Here is a 19,284-nt window from a genome sequence, read left to right as displayed (position 1 = left end):
CGTAAAAAATTGTGGTTGAAAAATGAATTCCGTTGAAATCCCTTATAAAAAATAAATCAAAAAAGAAATTATATTTACGAATTTTTCGACGGAATTCATTTTCCTTCGAAAATTTTCGATAGAAATATAATTCAGTTGAAAGTTATTATAAGAAATAAATAAAAAAGAAATTAATATACGCATTTTTCGACAGAAATAAGATTCCGTCAAAAATTTCCGACGCAAAATGATTTCCGTGAAAAGCTTACAAAAAAATAAAGGGATTCTATTTTCTCATGTTGTAGGAGATAGTTATCTCCTACTATAGACACATGATGGGATGGGTCCCACCATTTATTAAAAAAAGAAAAAAAATGGTGGCACAATTTTTGATGTGAGATAACATATAAGAGAGAAAGAAAGAAACCGAGAGAAAGAAAGGGACACAAGAAAAGAGTGAGAAAAAACATATACGAGAGAAAGGAAATCGAGAGAAAATAGAGGACATAAGGAAAGGAATATGATCTTAAGAGATAACACATTCTCTCACTGTTCTTCTTTTCAGTCATTCTTTTAAGGAAAAAATGTGTGTCATTTTAAAAGATGTAAAATTGTGTCATTTTAAGAGAGAGAAAGAGATAGATAAAGGAGAAGAGAGTTGACAAAAAAAATAAAATTGTGGGTCCCACCTCTTTGTGAGAGTGAAATGATATAAATTGTGTCATTTAAAATGATAAACATTTTCCCCTTCTTTTAAAAGGTGATTTTTAGAAAAGCTGAGATAATGCTATTGCTCTTCCAAAATCTTTTATTCGACTTTGTTTCTACGTTTGGTTTTTTTTTAATCTTTTATTTTAATACATTATTGTAGTAGAATAATAGTTTCTTTGTACCAAATGAATGTTAATAGAATATGTAATTTTTAACTGTATGATACTGCTATGAAATGTGAAATGACCCACAAAGGTTTGGGTTCAGACGATAATATTGTAAAGAAAGCCTTACTTGGTTTGAGCTCCGCCAATAAGACATTTTCACATGTAGAGACTCACAAAATTTGGACTTTAATGGCTTCAGTTAAATATTATACAACTAGTTATATATTATTATTTCTGTTATTCTTTTCTCATTATAGACATATTTGATTGAATAATATTTTTCGTTATACGAATGAAATAGTTATAGTTAGAAAATTTCAATATCACTGAGTTTTTTTAACGTATTTGTTTTATACTAACCTTTTCATAGAAACATCATGTCTAGCTTATGGTTAAGTGGTGAGGGATCAACAATAACTATTTACCTCTACGGCGATCGCTCAGAATTCTATATAATAGTAGGAAATCAAGGAGTAGTAGCTATTTTCTATTTAGATAGTGTAGAAACTTATAGATATAAACTAGACTAAATGAGACTTATGATGTAATGTATAAATTTGTAACTTTAAGTAGTTAGAAATGTAATATATGTTTTGTATTGATGAAAAATAGTTTTAAGACATAAATTTTATTTTAAGATATTTAGAATGTAAAAAGCCATGTACTAACTCACGTATTTTTTTCTCCATAAATTCATATATCATCGAATAACTCAGCATATATATTTGTTGTATGTCTAATATTTAAAATATATTAGACATTTAGCATTATTCTTATTGAAAAAATGCATCGAATACAAAATACAAATCGTAGCTGTTTAAACTCTAAGATGAAGCAACACTATATGCAGGATGGGGGAATCTGTTTGCCATAAGAAGTACCATGGGCATGGGAACACATATTGATTAAATTTCCTTTGCCACCATAACTCCGCAAATCAATGTTTTCCACAGTTATGTTTTGGCATGGCATAAGTTCACTGCATTTGAAGCTCACTGCAATTTCAGTATTGCCACTTCCTTGAATATTCTTGTATCTCACATTGCTGATTTGCACGTGTGAAGCCCCCTACAAAAAAATATAAGTTCAACTTTTGCTATTTGGACCATGTGTTAAATAAATCAATAGCAATGAGTTTTGAGATTAATTTGTTTTGAGATTAAAAAAAGTTTTAAGTAGTTTTTTAAGTTAATTTAAAACAAAATAATTTTTTTTCCAAAATAATCGTTTACCAAACATCTTATTTTTCCTAAATAATTGTTCTATTATGTAAAATAACCGTAAAATAAAATTCTGCCATTACAAAATATCAATACTCTCGCCGCATCCATTTATATTACCAATAAACCAAGCAAAAAAAAAAAAAAAAACTAATGAGAATGGTGCATAATTATAATATTCAAATGTGAATTTGAACTACAAACCTTTTCACAAGGAGGATATGGACAATATTGTTGATCAATGTTGATGGGATGGCCAACATTATGCATAATAATGTCTTCATAGACAAAATTAGAAGCCATCAAAGTTTTTTTCAAAGGAGCAACCCATGTTTTGATTCTAAGACCATCACTAGTACCGTTAAATGTACAATTCTTCACAACTATGTCTCGCACGTCTTGTTCCCAATCATTCTTACCAAGGCTTCCAACACTAATTCCATGACCAGGACCACAATAGACATCTTCAATTCGGACCTTGCTTGTGCCATAATTCATAGCAATACAGTCATCGCCAGTGCCAATATGTGAACTCGTGATATTTATGCCATTTGACGCACCGATGTCGATACCATCTGTGTTAGCGCTATCACCGGGGGCTAATAATTTTATGTTTGTGATGCTCATGTTTTGACACCCAAATACAATGAGATGGCCACCTTTGCTGTTAATTGAATGCAAGTTATCGACATAACCGTTGCTGATGAAGTTAAATAACATTGTCTGATCAAATGTATCAACAAAACAAGATGTTATTATATAACATGTACAAGTCTTACAAAGAAAGAAATAAAGAAAACAAAACAAATCAAAACATCATTTTAACAATATTGAATATGTTATTTATAACATATTACCCATATAAAAATTTTGGCTAAAGTTTTGGGATTAATATCAAAACAACTAAGGTTTCAAATAACTCTAAAAAACATTAAATTTAAAATATACAAAATTATGAAACTGCCTCTGAAAATAATAAAAGCTCTAAAACCTAATTTATGAAAAAACAAAAAACTTACCACAGGACGAGTTGGCCATAGTGGATTGTTACGGCTACCTTCGGGTGGCCAAGCAGAAGATCCTTGACCATCCAATATGCCACCACCAGTTACCCTAAGTTGGTTGATGTATCTGAAATCTATCCACTTATCGAGATTAGGGTACAAAGATCGATCAGTTGGAGCAATTAAAATGCCCTTTATTTTAAAGATCGTCCAACCCTTGCATGGACCAATAAATGTGACTGGGTTGAGCATGTATATTCCTTCTGGGATCAAAATTGATGCATTTCCATCCCAATTGCATGCATCATTCCATGCTTTCAAAAATGCCTTAGAAAAGAGTAACAAATTTGTTAGCTCATTTATTAAAATCAAATTGTTAGAAGAAAAAAAAAAAGGTATATGTATGTTGATTACCACACTGTTATCCATCTTTCCGTTTGCAATTGCACCATAGTCTTTCACATTGAAAGGCTTGACCTCAAATTGTGCATCTGCAGTCCAAACTAAAAAGCACAACATAAACAAATAGTTTGCACCCATTTTCATATTTTTTTACCTAAGCTCTCTTCCTTTGATGATAGTACAGCTTCAACCTCTTTATATATAGGTTGAAAAATAAAAATTATTTAATGCTTAAAACATAATTAAGAGGATTTAATATGCTCTTATCAAGACAATAATTGAATCATATATACAATGAAATAAATACAAACACGGTTTTGGAAATATTATACATTTAATTTAATGTATATGTAATTATAGGAATATAATTAGCAGGTAATGGTAACGCGATTAGCTATTAGCTAGTATGTTAATATTCTGCATTTAATGTATGCATAATTATAGGGAATAGAATTAGTTCTCAGCGTAAATTCAAAATTCAAATTGTAAATCTTTCCTGTTATATTCTTTTTGTATTTAAGAGCCATGTTGGCACAACAATGAAATCAGCCATATTCTTATCAGTTTCTTATGGAATTAAGAAAAACACAATGTAAACCAAAAATGGGTCTGCGCAGCACAAGGTAGACCAAAAAATCTGCCTGTGTAATATCCATGCTTCAAGCTCAAACTCCCAAAGATCTCTTGCATGAAGGAGTATATTAGAGAGATAGCAAAAGTTACAAAATAGTTAATATATTCTCACTCAACGCCTTAAGGTTTTGGGTTGAAGGAGTGTTTATCAAAAACAAATTTTTTTATAGAATATCTAATATTTAATATTTATTTTTATAAAAATATTTTATGCTAAAAATGTAATTAGGCGAGTTTAATATTTTCGTATTTCATAATACTAACATTATTATTTCGCAGATTCAAAAATTGTTTAATAAAACTCATAAATATAATATTGTTTATTTGATAAATCAATTTGTTAATCTATTGATTTAAAATAAATGAAATTAGTTCGAACATAGAAAAAATATACTTAATACTTGTTTCCGTTGAAAGATTTAATGTTAAAACTGTAATTAATAGGATTTAATATTTTCTTATCGCACCATATATACAAACAATATTATGTCACAAATCAAACTTTCATTTCTACACATGCATGATCCCAAAGGGGTGAGTTTTAAACTCAGCAAATCACAATTAGTAGAAACTTACATTTATTCCGTGTCCTTGGTAATATTACAAGATTTATACTTAATACTTAAGTAATATATCTATAAGAAATTTGACATAAATCGTCATAAGTACCATCATACAAATCACATTTATGGCCATGAAATACTAGTATTTGATTGCTATTGAAATGCACTTGGTACATTGTAGGACCTCCCCACATAATTAACCTACCATCCCAAATAATACGATCATGGTCACCCGACTTTTACAACCCACTAACTCTGAAATCACAACAATTATCAATGGTATGACAATAGAACAAATATTTATCCAATTCCACAATAATTTTTTATATTGTCTGATTAAATAGTTCATTTATTCGAGTAAGACCTGTAACTTGAGTAAAGGGCCGTTTGGATAGGCTTGTAAAAAAATGGCTTTTTATTCCTTGTTTATTTTAGAAGTGATTTTTACAAAAGTTAAAGTTATTTAGATTTTAAAAACAAATATTTGGTTTTTGAAAAAAATATTTAACTTTTGACTTCTGCTTTTTTTATAAGCTAAAAAGTTTAGCATCTAAAAAAAGTAGATTTTTTACCTTTTTGTGACTTATATTTTTTTTATAGCAAACATCCAAATAGATTTTATAATAGAAATATTTTTTTTTGAGAAAAAATAGTTTTAAATTACAAAAAAAAGTTATCCAAACGTGAAGGGAAATTAAAAAAATAAGTATAACACAATGATTACCAACGTACCATTGATTTAGAACATACCTGAATCGCCCCATCTATCTTCCTGAGGAGAAGTTTGGTTTCAAACTCCGATTCGAACAGGAGAAGTACGCCATGCTAATGTGCCTTGGATGATCTACATCTCAGGGTCAGGCGCCGACGAGCACATTGAACTATCCATGTGGCTGAGAGCAATACCATATTATATCATTTGGTTATTTTTCATCAGGCATAACACATAATGATGATTCAATCATGCATGCATTAGGGGTGTTTGCGGTCTGGATTGGATCAGTTTTGGAAGTAAAAATCATTCGATCTAATCCCTTCGGTTTAATCGTGTAATCATCTATTCGGTTTGAATTTTTTTTCAAATCCGATTCAATCCAATCCAATTTTATTCGGTTTCGATTAGATCGATTTTCGGTTTTTTGAAAAGTCAAAGATTTGTATGATGATTATTTGACAAATAACATATCTTTTATATGTATCGGCTTTGTAAAGTTTGTAGGCAAAAAAATTAAAATATTACTATTTTAATAAATAATTACGAATACATAACTGTTTCGAAACTATCTACGGATCTATTGCACTCATTCACGCCCAAATTAGGCTTGACTATTCACGCCCAAATTAGGCGTGACTCCCAAGACATTCACGCCTAATTTAGGCATGAATCATCTGGTGTTGACACATGGCAAAAAAAGTCAACTTACGAACCGAAAAACTTTGGAAAGCCATAACTTTTGACTCGGGTATCCGAATGAAGTAATTCTTGTTTTGATTCCACATAACTTTTCGAGATCTAAGCAATGACATCTCATTTGATATACTTTATCTCTCACAAACGGCAAAAAAATTAAAATATTACTATTTTAATAAATAATTACGAATACATAACTGTTTCGAAACTATCTACGGATCTATTGCACTCATTCACGCCCAAATTAGACTTGACTATTCACGCCCAAATTAGGCGTGACTCCCAAGACATTCACGCCTAATTTAGGCATGAATCATCTGGTGTTGACACATGGCAAAAAAAGTCAACTTACGAACCGTAAAACTTTGGAAAGCCATAACTTTTGACTCGGGTATCCGAATGAAGTAATTCTTGTTTTGATTCCACATAACTTTTCGAGATCTACGCAATGACATCTCATTTGATATACTTTATCTCTCACAAACACAATTGTATTATATAGTGTATTACCAAAAAAAATTTAAAAAAATATTATTAATAAGAAAAACAAAATAAAGATTTAATTTGTGATTTAAAATCAAAAACACTTGGTAGAATATTATATAAATTTGTATATATTTTATAAATTAAATAAATCTTTATTTTGCTTTTCTTATTAATAATAATTTTTTAAATTTTTTTTGGTAATACACTATATAATACAATTGTGTTTGTGAGGGCAAAAAAATTAAAATATTGCTTTTTTTAAAAATAATTACGAATAAGTTGTCGTTTTGAACCTAATTACGAATATATTGCACTCATTCACGCCCAATAATGGTATTATAACATTAAATTCAAAATTCAAATAACCTCCAATAAGTTGATTGCATTTTGTATTTAATAGGAGTTGATTGTGTTTTGTATTTAATAGGAGCTGATTGCATTGTAATTTTATGAGTTGGTTACAGATTGTCGCCAATTCAAATAAATTTGGTGGTGGTTATTTGAATTTTGAATTTAATGTTATAGGAGTTGATTGTGTTTTGTATTTAATATGAGCTGATTGCGTTTTGTATTTAATAAGAAATTTTGTGCCATCTTATTTATATATGAGTTAATCCACTTTGGTGCCATCTTTATAGTATCATTGTTGTAAATTTGAATTGTGTTTGTGAGAGATAAAACATATCAAATGAGATGTCATTGCGTAGATCTCGAAAAGTTATGTGGAATCAAAAAAAGAATTACCTCATTCGGATACCCGAGTTAAAAGTTATGGCCTTATAAAGTTTTACGATTAAACTTTTAATTTTTTGTGCCACGTGTCAACACCAAACGAGCCCGCCTAATTTAGGCGTGAATGCCTTGGGAGTCACGCCTAACTTAGACGTGAATAGTCACGCCTAATTTGGGCATGAATAAGTGCAATAGATCCGTAGATAGTTTTGAAACAACTATGTATTCGTAATTATTTATTAAAATAGTAATATTTTAATTTTTTTTGCCAAAGTTTGTATGATAATTATATTGCAATCTAGAAGCATTGTACAACAAAAGTTAAATTATCATCTTTTACTTTCAACAAAAAATTTATAATATAGTTGTCTGAGATACGAAATAACCCAAATTTCATCCTATAGAGGAGTTGTACAACAATAACCTATGTAATAAAAATATATTATGTATCTTATAAAAAAAAAATCATAACATAGATCAAGCACAATTCACTTTCTCTAACATGATGGATTAATGGGTCTTGGATTTAGAATTTTGCTATATGATTTTCGGGTTATGATTGGGGAAAGACCCAAGTAGGTAGATGGTAAGGTTGAAAAATAATTGGATCGATTTTCATCGGTCCATCCAAAAACCGATCTAATCCAATTAAATTTTGCGGTTTTTTTTCGGTTTTCAATTTTTCAATTTTCGATTAATTCAGTTTTTGATTTTTCGATTTGGTCACAACGGTTTGAATCGGTTGATGAACACCTCTTATTCATTTCCTTACACACTTACATATATAAGGTGGTTGCATTGCATCCTCTCTAAATTTCATCAAAACAGGCAATTTCCAAGTAAATACATCAACACACAGAATGAAAGAGAAGGTTCTATCATGTTTTAACTTATATTCAAGCTTACTAGAATTTAAGCTTTAATAACTTCACCTTTTGCCTAATCCCTTTCTTTAATTTTCACCACAGATTTTCAGCTGCTTGAGCCGGTCACCAGTGGCCAGTGGCGGAGCCAGCAAGAATAACTAGGTAGGGCCAAAAAAATTTAGCTAGTGCCAACAATTGAATCTTATCCTTTTAACATAGCCACAGTTATATATCCACATCCAAAACGTGGCTAAATTTTAAATATTAGCTAGGACCAAGGCCCCAGCTGGGAACAACGTGGCTCCGCCACTACCAGTGGCCATCTTGCAACATGGAAGATATGGAATTCTTAGATCTATTCTCTAATTTCTAGTGATAATGTTCAAAGCAAGAGAAGGGTCATGGTAATGCTTACCTTAACCTAATAACCCCCAAAGGCTTAAACACTTGCACTCTATGTTAGGCTTCAATGGAGCACGTAGCTCTCTTACTCTATACACTCATTTTTTTCCTTTTTTTTTTTTTTCTTTTCTTCTTAAGTGGTTACACTCACTTGCTGTGTGTTACATGAGATAATTTATCTTATGCAATATAAGAAACATCAAACCCATTAAAAAATAAAGAAATTAAATGATATAATAAAAAATTCAACTATCACAATTTAAAAAAAATAACCTATCTGTTATATATAATCGGGTGTGCTCGAAATTTGTAAAAGGGAAATTAATTAAAAAAATCTGGAATAATATTTTTAAATAAATATGTATTTCTTCAATCAGTGTTATTAAAACCGGACCGACCCGGCCGGGTCGACCCGGAAACCGGTAAACCGGTCATATAACCGCTCCGATTTAAGCAACGGACCGGCCATGCATCAAAACCGGTGCGACCCGGTCTGACCCGAACAATTTTCATAAAAACCGGTGACCCGGTCGGTTAACCGGTGACCCGGCCCGGTCCAAAAAAAATAAAAAAATTCCAAAACTTTTTTTTTTCAAAAAAATCATAATGGACATATTTGAATATTTTTTAGCTTATTGACTTACATAAGTTATGTACCTACAACACTAATATTATCTCAATTATATACTATGCAGAAAATTTTGAATTACTTTATAGTTAGAGATGTCATTTTCTGAACCTAAAGTCCCGTATCACGATCATTATATTTTTGTTTGATCTTTTATTGGACAATAATATGTGATTTATTATTTTTTATATTTATTATTTGAAAATTTTATCATTTTTTTAGATATTTGAGTATGTTTATAATTTTTTACTATAAATTATAAAATTACAAATAATTACCGGGTCATGCGGTTGAACCAGTGATCCAGTACCTCGACCGGGTCAATGACCGGGCCAATTTTAATAACATTGATTTCAATTCAGTAACTATATAATTTATTCATTAAAGAATTTTTAACGTCTCATGTCTTGTTTTAATATTATAATATAGAGAAATACTACTCTCATTTTACATGAGATATTTAACTCATGTTCTCTCACTTCGAAAATCACATCCCCTATTTTTTCTTTTTTATTGCTTTTTAATAGTGGGCCTCACTTGAATTCTCTCTATAGCATGAGAAAACTAATCTCATGTAGGGGTGGCAATTTGGGTTGACCCACCCCGACCCGCCACCAACCCGCCAAAAACGGGGCAGGGCGGGTTGACCCGCCAAAAAATATGGGTTGTAAAAATGAACCCACCCCGTTTTATGGTGAGTTGGCGGGTCAACCCACCAACCCGCCAATTAAAAAAAAATTAATTAAAATTCAAAAATAAATTATATTTTATGAATTTTTAATATTATTTTATTTTATTTCACACTTCTCTATATTTTTTTTAGTCTCAATCTTAAATGTATACTAATATTTGTCAAACATTCTTTAAGAATTTATAAATAGATAACATTTGTCATAAATAAAATTATTATTCTTTATTTTTTCTAGAAAGTACTAAGATAAAAAAAAATTGAATATCACAAAAATTTAATTACTAATGAAATACTACCTAATTGTAAAAAAATAAAAAAATAATAAAAAAATTTAAAACCCGGCGGGTCAACCCGCCCCGCGGCGGGGTGAACCAATTTTGATCCACTTCTAGGTGGGGCAGGTCGAGGTGGGTTGGTGGGTTAAAAATCTCAACCCAACCCGCCCCGTTTTGGCGGGTTGGCGGGTTTACCCGCCGGGCTCAACCCATATTGCCACCCCTACTCTCATGTAACATGAGAGTAATATTTTCCTATAATATAATATATAAAAAGGGTTCACTTTTTCTGCAGTTACTGCAGATAAATTTTTTGCAGTAAGTTCAATACGACGTCGTTTTGGGGCGGAAATCATGGTATCTTTGTAATTTTAATTTATTTCAGGGTTATAATAGTCTTTGTATTTATAATTTTTTAAGATTTCAATACCAAAACGACGTCATTTTAGAAAAAATGTAGATAATTTATCTACAATAAATGCAGAAATATTTTTCCCATATAAAAAATTCAATCACGTAAATATATATGTGATTTTTTTTCCCGCTCAAATCTGAAAGATATTTTAGAAATTGACTTGCACCAAAAGATAATTAGTGTTATGGAATAAATAAAAAACACTTAATTACTTTACATATCGACATTTACATTTTTTAACTGCTCCACAATTTATAAAAAAAAATGAAATTTTTCACGTAAGATACTTATATATAAAGGGAAAAATATTTTCGCAGTTAATGTAGAGAAGTTATCTGCATTTATTTCCAAAATGACGTCGTTTTGGTATTAATATCTTAAAAAATTATAAATATAAATATTATTATAACCCTAAAATAAATTAAAATTACAAAAACACCATGATTTTCGACCCTAAACGACGTCGTATTGGCTTACTGTAAATAACTTATCTGCAGTAACTGCAGAAAAAACGAACCCATATATAAAAACAAGACATAAGCTTATTTGATTGTGTTCTGATTTTTTTGTTCTTAAAACTGTTTTGTAAAATAGTTATGGAAACAATTGTTTTTTATATTTTTTCTTTTTAAAAGTTAAAAACCAAAACAGAAAACAAAAATAACTCAGATATGTTCTCTAAATTTGATTTTAAAAATAAAATAAAAAAATAGTTATAATTTTCAAAACATTTTTTATAAAACAAGTATTACCAAACGAGTTTTTTAGTTTTTTTTTTTCTGAAAACTAAAAAACTGTTTTGCAAAACAGAAATCAAACATAGCCCTATCTTTCATTTATCTGATTTTGGAGTCAGTGTAAGTATAAATAAAATCTGAGCTGCATATAACTTTCTATATAATAAAAAGAAAATATTAGCCTTATGTGATAGAAAACAATAAATTTCTCTTACACATTCAAAAAAAGTATATAATTTATTTTAAATTTTTTCCTCTTCCACATAAATTTGGAAGTCTAATGTTACGTAACAAAATATAATCCCATAATAAAATGGTAGGTGCATGGAACTGTAAAATTGATTTATTATTAGAATCAATAAATGGAATAAAATGATTCCAATGAGTACATTCTCTAAAAAAAAAAAACCACCACCTATCAAATTATTGAATGGGTTTGACTGGCAGGTATGTTTGTCTTTCTCTCACTCTCTCCTCAATTCTTCCTTTCTGTTTCTATCTCTTCACTTTTCCTTTCTCTGTTTTACTTTCTTTCTCTGTCATTCCCACCAGAACCCAAGTCATCAAACTCTCTATCTTCCTTTTGGAAACAAGCTTCCGCTTGTAACCACTCAAAGCAAGAGTGGAGAACAATCAACTCCTCTTACGCTGGTGAACTTTCGATTGTTACTTTTATGCTTTTGGGTAGACTAAGTTTCTTGGATTTTACGAACTCTCACAAACTGGGTATCTTTGAAAATGTTCTGGGGTGCTCTAATTCAACTTAAAGTTTGCATTTTTTTTTTTTTAAGTTTCTATATATGTGTCTTAACCTCCTGAGTTTTGTATATCAGTACCATCTTTGTTCATGTATGGAGCCATAACTATTGTTTCTATTAAGCTTTCAGTTTATATGATAAGTTTGATACATAGAGTTATTGGTGATTGTCTCTGCTTTAGTTCTTTTATATTCTGAATCCTTCTTCTGCTCTAATCATTCCCACCAAAAAAAAAAACTGTAGGGTTTCTATTGATTGCTATTTGATTCAACCCTATTGGCATAGGTTATTGATATGAACTATTATTTTGCTTTGTAGCATTTCTCAACATGCTTGAAAGATAGGCATTGATGTCATTTATCTGTGGATGTCCTATACTTGAGTGTGTTTATTGTCTGGCCTGTGCTCGTTGGGCTTGGAAAAAATGTCTGTATAGTGCAGGCTATGAGAGTGAGAATTGGGGCTTGGCTACTGCAGAAGAATTTGAGCCTGTACCTCGAATCTGTCGTCTAATCTTAGCTGTCTATGAAGAAGATATTCGTAACCCTCAATGGGCTCCCCAAGGAGGTTATGGCATTAATCCTGATTGGGTTATCTTAAGAAAGGACTATGGTGATAACCAAGGTCGTGTTACTCCATACATGATATACCTTGATCATGATCATGCTGAAATTATACTGGCTGTTAGTGGACTCAATTTAGCAAAGGAAAGTGATTATGCAGTTTTGCTTGATAACAAATTGGGGCAGGCTGAGTTTCATGGTGGTTATGTTCATAATGGGTTGCTGAAGGCAGCAGGTTGGGTTTTTGATGCAGAATATGAGGTTCTCAAGGAGCTGGTAGCAGAAAATCCAACTTATATGTTGAGATTTATTGGTCATTCTCTAGGGGCTGGGGTTGTGGCATTGTTGACAATGCTAGTGCTTCATAATCGAGACAAATTGGGTATACAGAGAAACAAGATAAGATGCATCGCGATAGCTCCTACTCGATGCATGTCTCTCAATTTGGCTGTAAGATATGCAGATATAATCAGTTCGGTTGTACTCCAGGTTTGATTGTCTTCTCTTGTTATGAACTTAGTACTTTTCCTTAACCTGACTGTTTTAGTTAATGTAGTCATGTTTTAAAAGGACAAGATTGTTTGTCAAATTTTATCAATATATGAACAAAATTAGAAGCGGGTCTATGCCTTCATTGAGGTTCTGAAACCTTTGAATTTTTATTTGTATGTAATATAAAAGGGTGAATCCATAAGGGAAAAAAAGGTGGTGATTTGGTAACTAAAGTAGTGGCTGAAGTGAAAATACTGAAGGTCTCCTTGTATTGCTGGTGTTAAGTGGTGACAAACTTTATATTACATCTATGTTTGCATGTCTAGCAAATGTCTTGTCCTCCATCAATGTTGAGTGTTCATTTTAAATTCAGAAGATATATTAAAACAATTAGATTCTGGATAGCTGATGAACTTGTATTAATTGTTTGGGATGAATATACTGTCAATGTGATATGCTAATTCTATCAAAGCTGTAATATCTTGCACTATTGAAAGGTTTGAGAATGAAGAGTGATACAATGTGATATGCATGATTTGTTCAGGAAAAAAGAATGAAAATAAAATGACATGCCTCCGGAGAAATACTACAATTCGATGAAATGAATGCTTTGAGAGATCTATAACAATAAGATGAATGTATGCTTCTGGGAATAAATATCACAATTATTCTTTCAACTGGGATATTTATTCTATTATTAATTTTTTTTTTATAGAAGAAATCATAGCTAGCATCTATCCAAGAAAAGGGATCTTCCCTAATTTCTGATCTATGAATTTATTAGTTTTGCTTGTTTACTAATATTCTATACTTGTTTACTATGACAAACCAGGACGATTTTTTACCTCGGACAACCACTGCTCTAGAAGACGTCTTCAAGTCACTTTTATGGTAAAAAAAAAGAAATTTTTTTTTGCCCTTCCCCCTCTGGCAAAGGGAGAGGTATTTAGGTTGTCCCATTGTTTAAGAATCAAAGACTAATTTTACGAAGCCAGTAGAGTAGAGGGCTAACAGTTTAAAAAGATTCAAATCTGTAGTGTTGTCATGGAATAATTAAAAGTTAAAGCTGTTAGAATAGTATAAACCATCATAGAAACTTTCACTTAACAACATAAGATTTTGGGTTGAATTGGTTCTTTATATGGTATCAGTTCTTCGGTGTCCCGGGTTCGATTCTCGTCGCCCCCCATTTTCTTTGTGGAATTTCTTAGCACAGGTAGGCTGGGCATGATGCATCATCCACCTTTCAAGCCCAATGGGCTCTCTTGTGAGGAGGCGTGTTAGAGATATATAAAACTATTAAAGAGGCCTTAACTTAACAGCTTAAGCTTTTGGCTTGAATTGGTTCTCTACAAAAACTATTAATTCAAATCAGAGAATTGAACACCTGATCTCTTCTACATCTTTGGATTCCCATTATTTGGAAGTTTGATATGGAAGATTCGGATATGTTAGAGCAATGCCTTTTGTTAGAGATACAAAACCATTCTTGGACCTACACCTAACAACTTAAACTCTTGGGAAACATTACTCTTGTACGTGGTATCAAAGCCTCTCTTGCATAATTAAACTGATTTCATCAGAAGATATAACAGGCGTATACTTTGTCCTTGCTTCAAGTCCAAAGGACATTATGCTTAAGGGGGCACGTTAGAATAAAAGTCATTCTTGGCCTTAAATCTAACAGCTTAATCTCTTTGGAAGTTGGTCCTTAACCTGTCTCAACCTCTATCAGTAACTACCTGCATTTTTAACACTTATTAAATATTTTCTAGTTAACATTTCACCAATATATATATATATATATATATATATATATATATATATATATATATTAGTTACCAATTTATCATCAGCTGGACACTTCTCTTACAGAAAAATCACTTTTTTTGTTCCCGAATTTGTGTCTGATTCGAACCAGTTATGGTATTTATTTGCTCAGTGAATAACCAGCTCCTGTATTTATTCAGAGCTTTTGAGAATTGTTGGGTGAAGCATGATATAATAAACTAATAATACTAACGAGAGGAAATAAGTTTTTCAATTTTTCATGCATATGCATTAGATTAGTGCAATCCAGCTTTTGCCATTAGGATGAGATACAAAGGTTGTTATCCTTTCATGCTTATGCATTGGATTAGCACAATCCGGTTCTTGCCACTAAGATGAGCTACAATGGTTGTCATCCTTTCTTGGCAGTTGGCCCTGTTTATTGTGTCTAATGTGCTTAAAGGATACTTGCACACTCGAGGAGAAGATGCTTAGAGATCCAAGGCGTCTATATGCACCTGGTCGTCTCTATCACATTGTTGAGCGAAAGCCCTTCAGGTATGATGCCCTCTCAGTAAATTTTTACTGAATATTTATTTATCTCATAGCATACAATATTTTATTGTACTTCCTCTAATTAAAAGATGACCCTTCTCATAGTTCTGCTTGTAGTCACTATGTAAGGTAAACTTATGAATTTTAACAAAAAGGCTATTATATACTTTTCATCTTTCTAAACATGGTCCAACATAAGAGAGTGAGCTAATTGTGGAGGAAATTGATGAATTTAGTCAAAAGGAGATGATTCTATCCCTTAAACTCTGCCCGGGAGGCATTCGGTAAACATTCCACTTGCATGGGTTTGCCCTGGAAGGTTTATACAGATGCAGGCCAATTAACCTTATTTTTATTTTGGTCATCTAGAACCCTGTGATTTTTTTTTTTTTTGCAAGTTTTTATTAAGATTATTATGATTTCAACTACTACTAAGTGCAAACCCAATCAGTTTGTGAGGACCTGCTCCAACATAATGTCAGCTCATATGTTAAGAAGCCAGTACATTGGATGGATTGTATCACATGTAATGCCTCAATCTTTGTGCTCTATTTGGGGAGCAGGCCATTAAGGATTATTAAATACAGCTTTGACCATATTTTCCCTTGAGTATTGGACATAATATAAATGTATTTATAAGGTATTTACAACATTCTACAAAAGTTCACAATCTTTTGTTGTTCTGCAATAAATGCTTGCAAACTTTTTTGCCACTTGTAATTATAAAAAATTGTAACTTCTGTGTATAAGGAGGTAACTTCACTTTTTTATATATATAAAAGGCGACAACAGTTACTTATTTTTTGTAGGAAAGTTCAAAAGAATTTACATTAGGAGATAACTTTGCTGTAGAATGTTGTAAGTGCCCTGCCAATACCCTTAATTTGTGTGCATATGTGTACCCTATGACACCTATAATATCATCTATGAAACACGTTTTGAGAATATGAGTTATTGAGAATGACATTTGAGTCTGCCTAATTGTGTAATTTATGGTTTGATGCATGTGTTTATAAAAAAAGGAAAACCACCCTGACTTTGCAACCGTAATAGGGATGAGGATAGATTGTACATAGCCTTACCTTTACATATTTTAAAAGAGGCTGGTTCCTAGCACGGTAGTTAAAAACAAGATTTATGTAAAAACGGAAAAGGGATAAAAAGTCGTAAAACGTAAAATAGTAATGTAAAAAAAAAATCATAAAAAATCGTAAAAACGTTTGGAATATTGTTAAAAACGTTTTGATGAAAAAAAATTGTAAAAACATAAAAACATAGTGATAAGAGATTTTAATTACCATGGTTCCTAGACTTGAACTTGTGATCCTCCGGTCACAAAGGAGAAACCTTATCAATACTTCAAGGCTCACCTTCTGATGTATTTATGTTAAAAAAAATCCACTTGTCATATATGTTTAAATCTGTCAAGTCATTAAGTTTGATGAATAGAATATTATTTAAGCTGAAAGCAGCAATAATTTGGAGTATAGCCTCTTCTGCTTGCAGGATAGGAAGATTTCCACCAGTCGTTCGGACTGCTGTTCCTGTTGATGGGAGGTTTGAACATATAGTTCTTTCTTGCAATGCAACTGCTGACCATTCCATCATTTGGATAGAGAGAGAATCCCAATGGGCTCTCAATGTAAGTATTTGCTTCTTTCTTTATTAGCAAAGCTGTCTACTGATATATAAATTATACAGTTCTAGAGCAACTTGTGCTTTAATGCTTTTTGAACCCTGGCTTGTACTCAGTGAGTTCATCATAGCTGTGGAACTTCCGCTGGGTAAAGCAAAGATTTGTTGAAAAATAAGGAAGCATATTATTTAAACATGGTATTTTCTGTATATTAAGAGAGCGAGACTAAAGTAGTGATAAAGCTGTTTCTTTGTGACTAAAAGGTCACGGATTCAAATTCGAGAAACAACATTTTTGCAATTATGCAAAGATAAGACCGTGTATAAAGATTGTCCTTATCCCACCCTTCCTAGTCGGGATTTAATGGAAAGTGGTGATATTTTTTGTATATTCCTGTGCATACTCATCTTTCTACACTGACATGTAATGTCTATGTCCATTTAAACCATTATATTTCATCAGTTAATGCTAGAGAAAGATCGGAGTATGGAGATTCCAGCAGAGCAGAGGATGGAGAGGCATGAATCTCTAGCTCGAGGACACAATGAAGAGTACCGTGCAGCCCTTCAGAGGGCAGTTGCTTTGGACATTCCTCAAGCATATTCACCTTCTTCATATGGAACATTTCATGAAATGAATGTTGGGGAGGATTCTGGAAGATCAAGTGACAAAGGCTCCCCTTTGTCTTATAAGAATCAAACAGAAAATTGGAATGAATTTGTTGGGCGCCTGTTTGATGTGGATGACTCAGGTCATATGGTGTTCAAGAAGACACATCCATAACAAATTTCTTGCTCTCAAGCTTTAATAAAGCATTCTTTGCTTCTTTCTTGCTCTCATCTTTTGTTATTCTATTTTTTCGGCCTAAAGTAAGAATTTTTTTATTTATATTAAGCACCCATTTTAGTTCAGTATGATGTTCTGTTGTAATGCAATCTTACATGTAGGATCAACATGGCCATGTGAATATTCTAGATTAATGGTTTGGGTAGTGAGAGCTGGACCACCATTTTATGGTTTTGGTGGATTGTATAACCTTTAAAAACTTGTCTTCTTATCTCTTTATAGTTTTAGATCATAAATGCACATGAAGTCGAAATAAATTGCCTTGTGTCTTGGATTAGTTCTGGTGATGAGAAATGTGACCCCAAAACTATAATATGCCTTTCCAGATGTAGGAAAAAATAGCTAGCTCTATGCGTAATGTTTTGTTCATAGCTGTCAAAGGAGCACTCAAAATCCAAACTGGTTGATTTTGCTGCAGCCTTAAATAATGTTACGAATTATTGTTGCTATTATTATGCAGTTATTAAAAAATGAAGTTGATCCGGTATAGGAGATTAGATTGGATCCTATTACTGGATCGAGCGCTTTCTTCTAGGCCAAAAGATATAGCTGATAGTCAGGGCATAACCCTTTCTATTTATTTCTATCAACTCAAGTGTCATGGTTTGATTTGACTCTGATCTCACACCGAGTCTTGCCAAGATAGGATGTTGGCCTCTCCAACACTTATGTAGCACCGATACCGACACGGGACAAGACACAACTCGACACTCCGACACGTTAATTTTAAAAAATGTTAGATTTCGACACGTTAGGACACGTTTTGATATTAAATAATATTTTTAATTTATGTTACGTATATTATATTTAATATTCAATAATGTAACAAAAAAAATAAAGCTAAACTTATGCTACTCATTAATTTTTAAAGAAATATAAGATATCATAAATATTTATATTAAATTTAATAAAATGGTAATAGTAATCCAACGAATCTAATAGTTAGAACTAAAAACGCAACACAACGCAACATTTAAACTTTTTTTTTGAATTTCTACAACGCGCGTTGGAGTGTCGGGAAGTGTCGAACACAGCACGTCGGGATTTTTAAAGTGTCGGTGCTTCATAGTCCAACACCAACAACTCCTTCCGAGGGATGGGCAAAAGAGTAGATATGTTTCTACCTTCAACAGAAGGAGCGCCTAAGGTAATGGCTTCATCTGAACAAATTACCTTACTTTGTTATCCAGAGAGATCTTTATAGAATTTTCCTAGTCACAAAAGTTAAGTATGTTATCCTTTTTTTTTAGGAGATTATTCTTCCGGTAATCCCATAGGTTCTCTTATTGACAAATCCGGAGCTCGGGACAGGTCTTGAATTAAGTTTTTAAACCTCCTCCAA

General features: G+C 31.8%; 2 protein-coding genes across 2 annotated transcripts; one reads left to right on the top strand and one right to left on the bottom strand.

Annotated features, from left to right (window-relative positions):
* Window positions 1-1,697: 1,697 nt before the first annotated feature.
* Window positions 1,698-3,621, bottom strand: LOC133315896 (exopolygalacturonase-like). Its single transcript, XM_061517580.1, has 4 exons — window positions 3,496-3,621; window positions 3,097-3,408; window positions 2,282-2,800; window positions 1,698-1,925 (listed from the first exon to the last, which is right to left on the bottom strand). The coding sequence occupies exons 1-4, from the start codon at window positions 3,619-3,621 to the stop codon at window positions 1,698-1,700; spliced, it is 1,185 nt and encodes a 394-aa protein (XP_061373564.1).
* Window positions 3,622-11,825: 8,204 nt separating this feature from the next.
* LOC133315879 (uncharacterized) lies at window positions 11,826-18,185 on the top strand. The gene is made up of 6 exons (XM_061517557.1): window positions 11,826-11,973; window positions 12,399-13,132; window positions 13,968-14,026; window positions 15,335-15,463; window positions 16,967-17,102; window positions 17,559-18,185. Exons 2-6 carry the CDS (start codon window positions 12,431-12,433, stop codon window positions 17,877-17,879), a joined length of 1,347 nt encoding a protein of 448 aa, XP_061373541.1. The 5' UTR covers window positions 11,826-11,973; window positions 12,399-12,430; the 3' UTR covers window positions 17,880-18,185.
* Window positions 18,186-19,284: the final 1,099 nt, after the last annotated feature.

Source organism: Gastrolobium bilobum, unplaced genomic scaffold, assembly GCF_033153095.1.
Source record: "Gastrolobium bilobum isolate Gb01-03AN ecotype WA unplaced genomic scaffold, APGP_CSIRO_Gbil_v1 utg17648, whole genome shotgun sequence".
In the NCBI taxonomy this organism is placed as follows: Eukaryota; Viridiplantae; Streptophyta; class Magnoliopsida; order Fabales; family Fabaceae; genus Gastrolobium; species Gastrolobium bilobum.
Note: the sequence above shows the minus strand (reverse complement) of the source record. Positions and strands in the feature narration are given on the sequence as shown.

Coding starts and splice junctions, on each gene's coding strand:
- LOC133315896 (XM_061517580.1), bottom strand. CDS start 3,621: ATGGGTGCAAACTATTTGTTTATGTTGTGCTTTTTAGTTTGGACTGCA. Junction 3,409..3,495: donor GAAAGATGGATAACAGTGTG/GTAATCAACATA, acceptor CTCTTTTCTAAG/GCATTTTTGAAAGCATGGAA. Junction 2,801..3,096: donor TATGGCCAACTCGTCCTGTG/GTAAGTTTTTTG, acceptor ACATTTGATCAG/ACAATGTTATTTAACTTCAT.
- LOC133315879 (XM_061517557.1), top strand. CDS start 12,431: ATGTCATTTATCTGTGGATGTCCTATACTTGAGTGTGTTTATTGTCTG. Junction 14,027..15,334: donor GTCTTCAAGTCACTTTTATG/GTAAAAAAAAAG, acceptor CTTTCTTGGCAG/TTGGCCCTGTTTATTGTGTC. Junction 17,103..17,558: donor AATCCCAATGGGCTCTCAAT/GTAAGTATTTGC, acceptor ATATTTCATCAG/TTAATGCTAGAGAAAGATCG.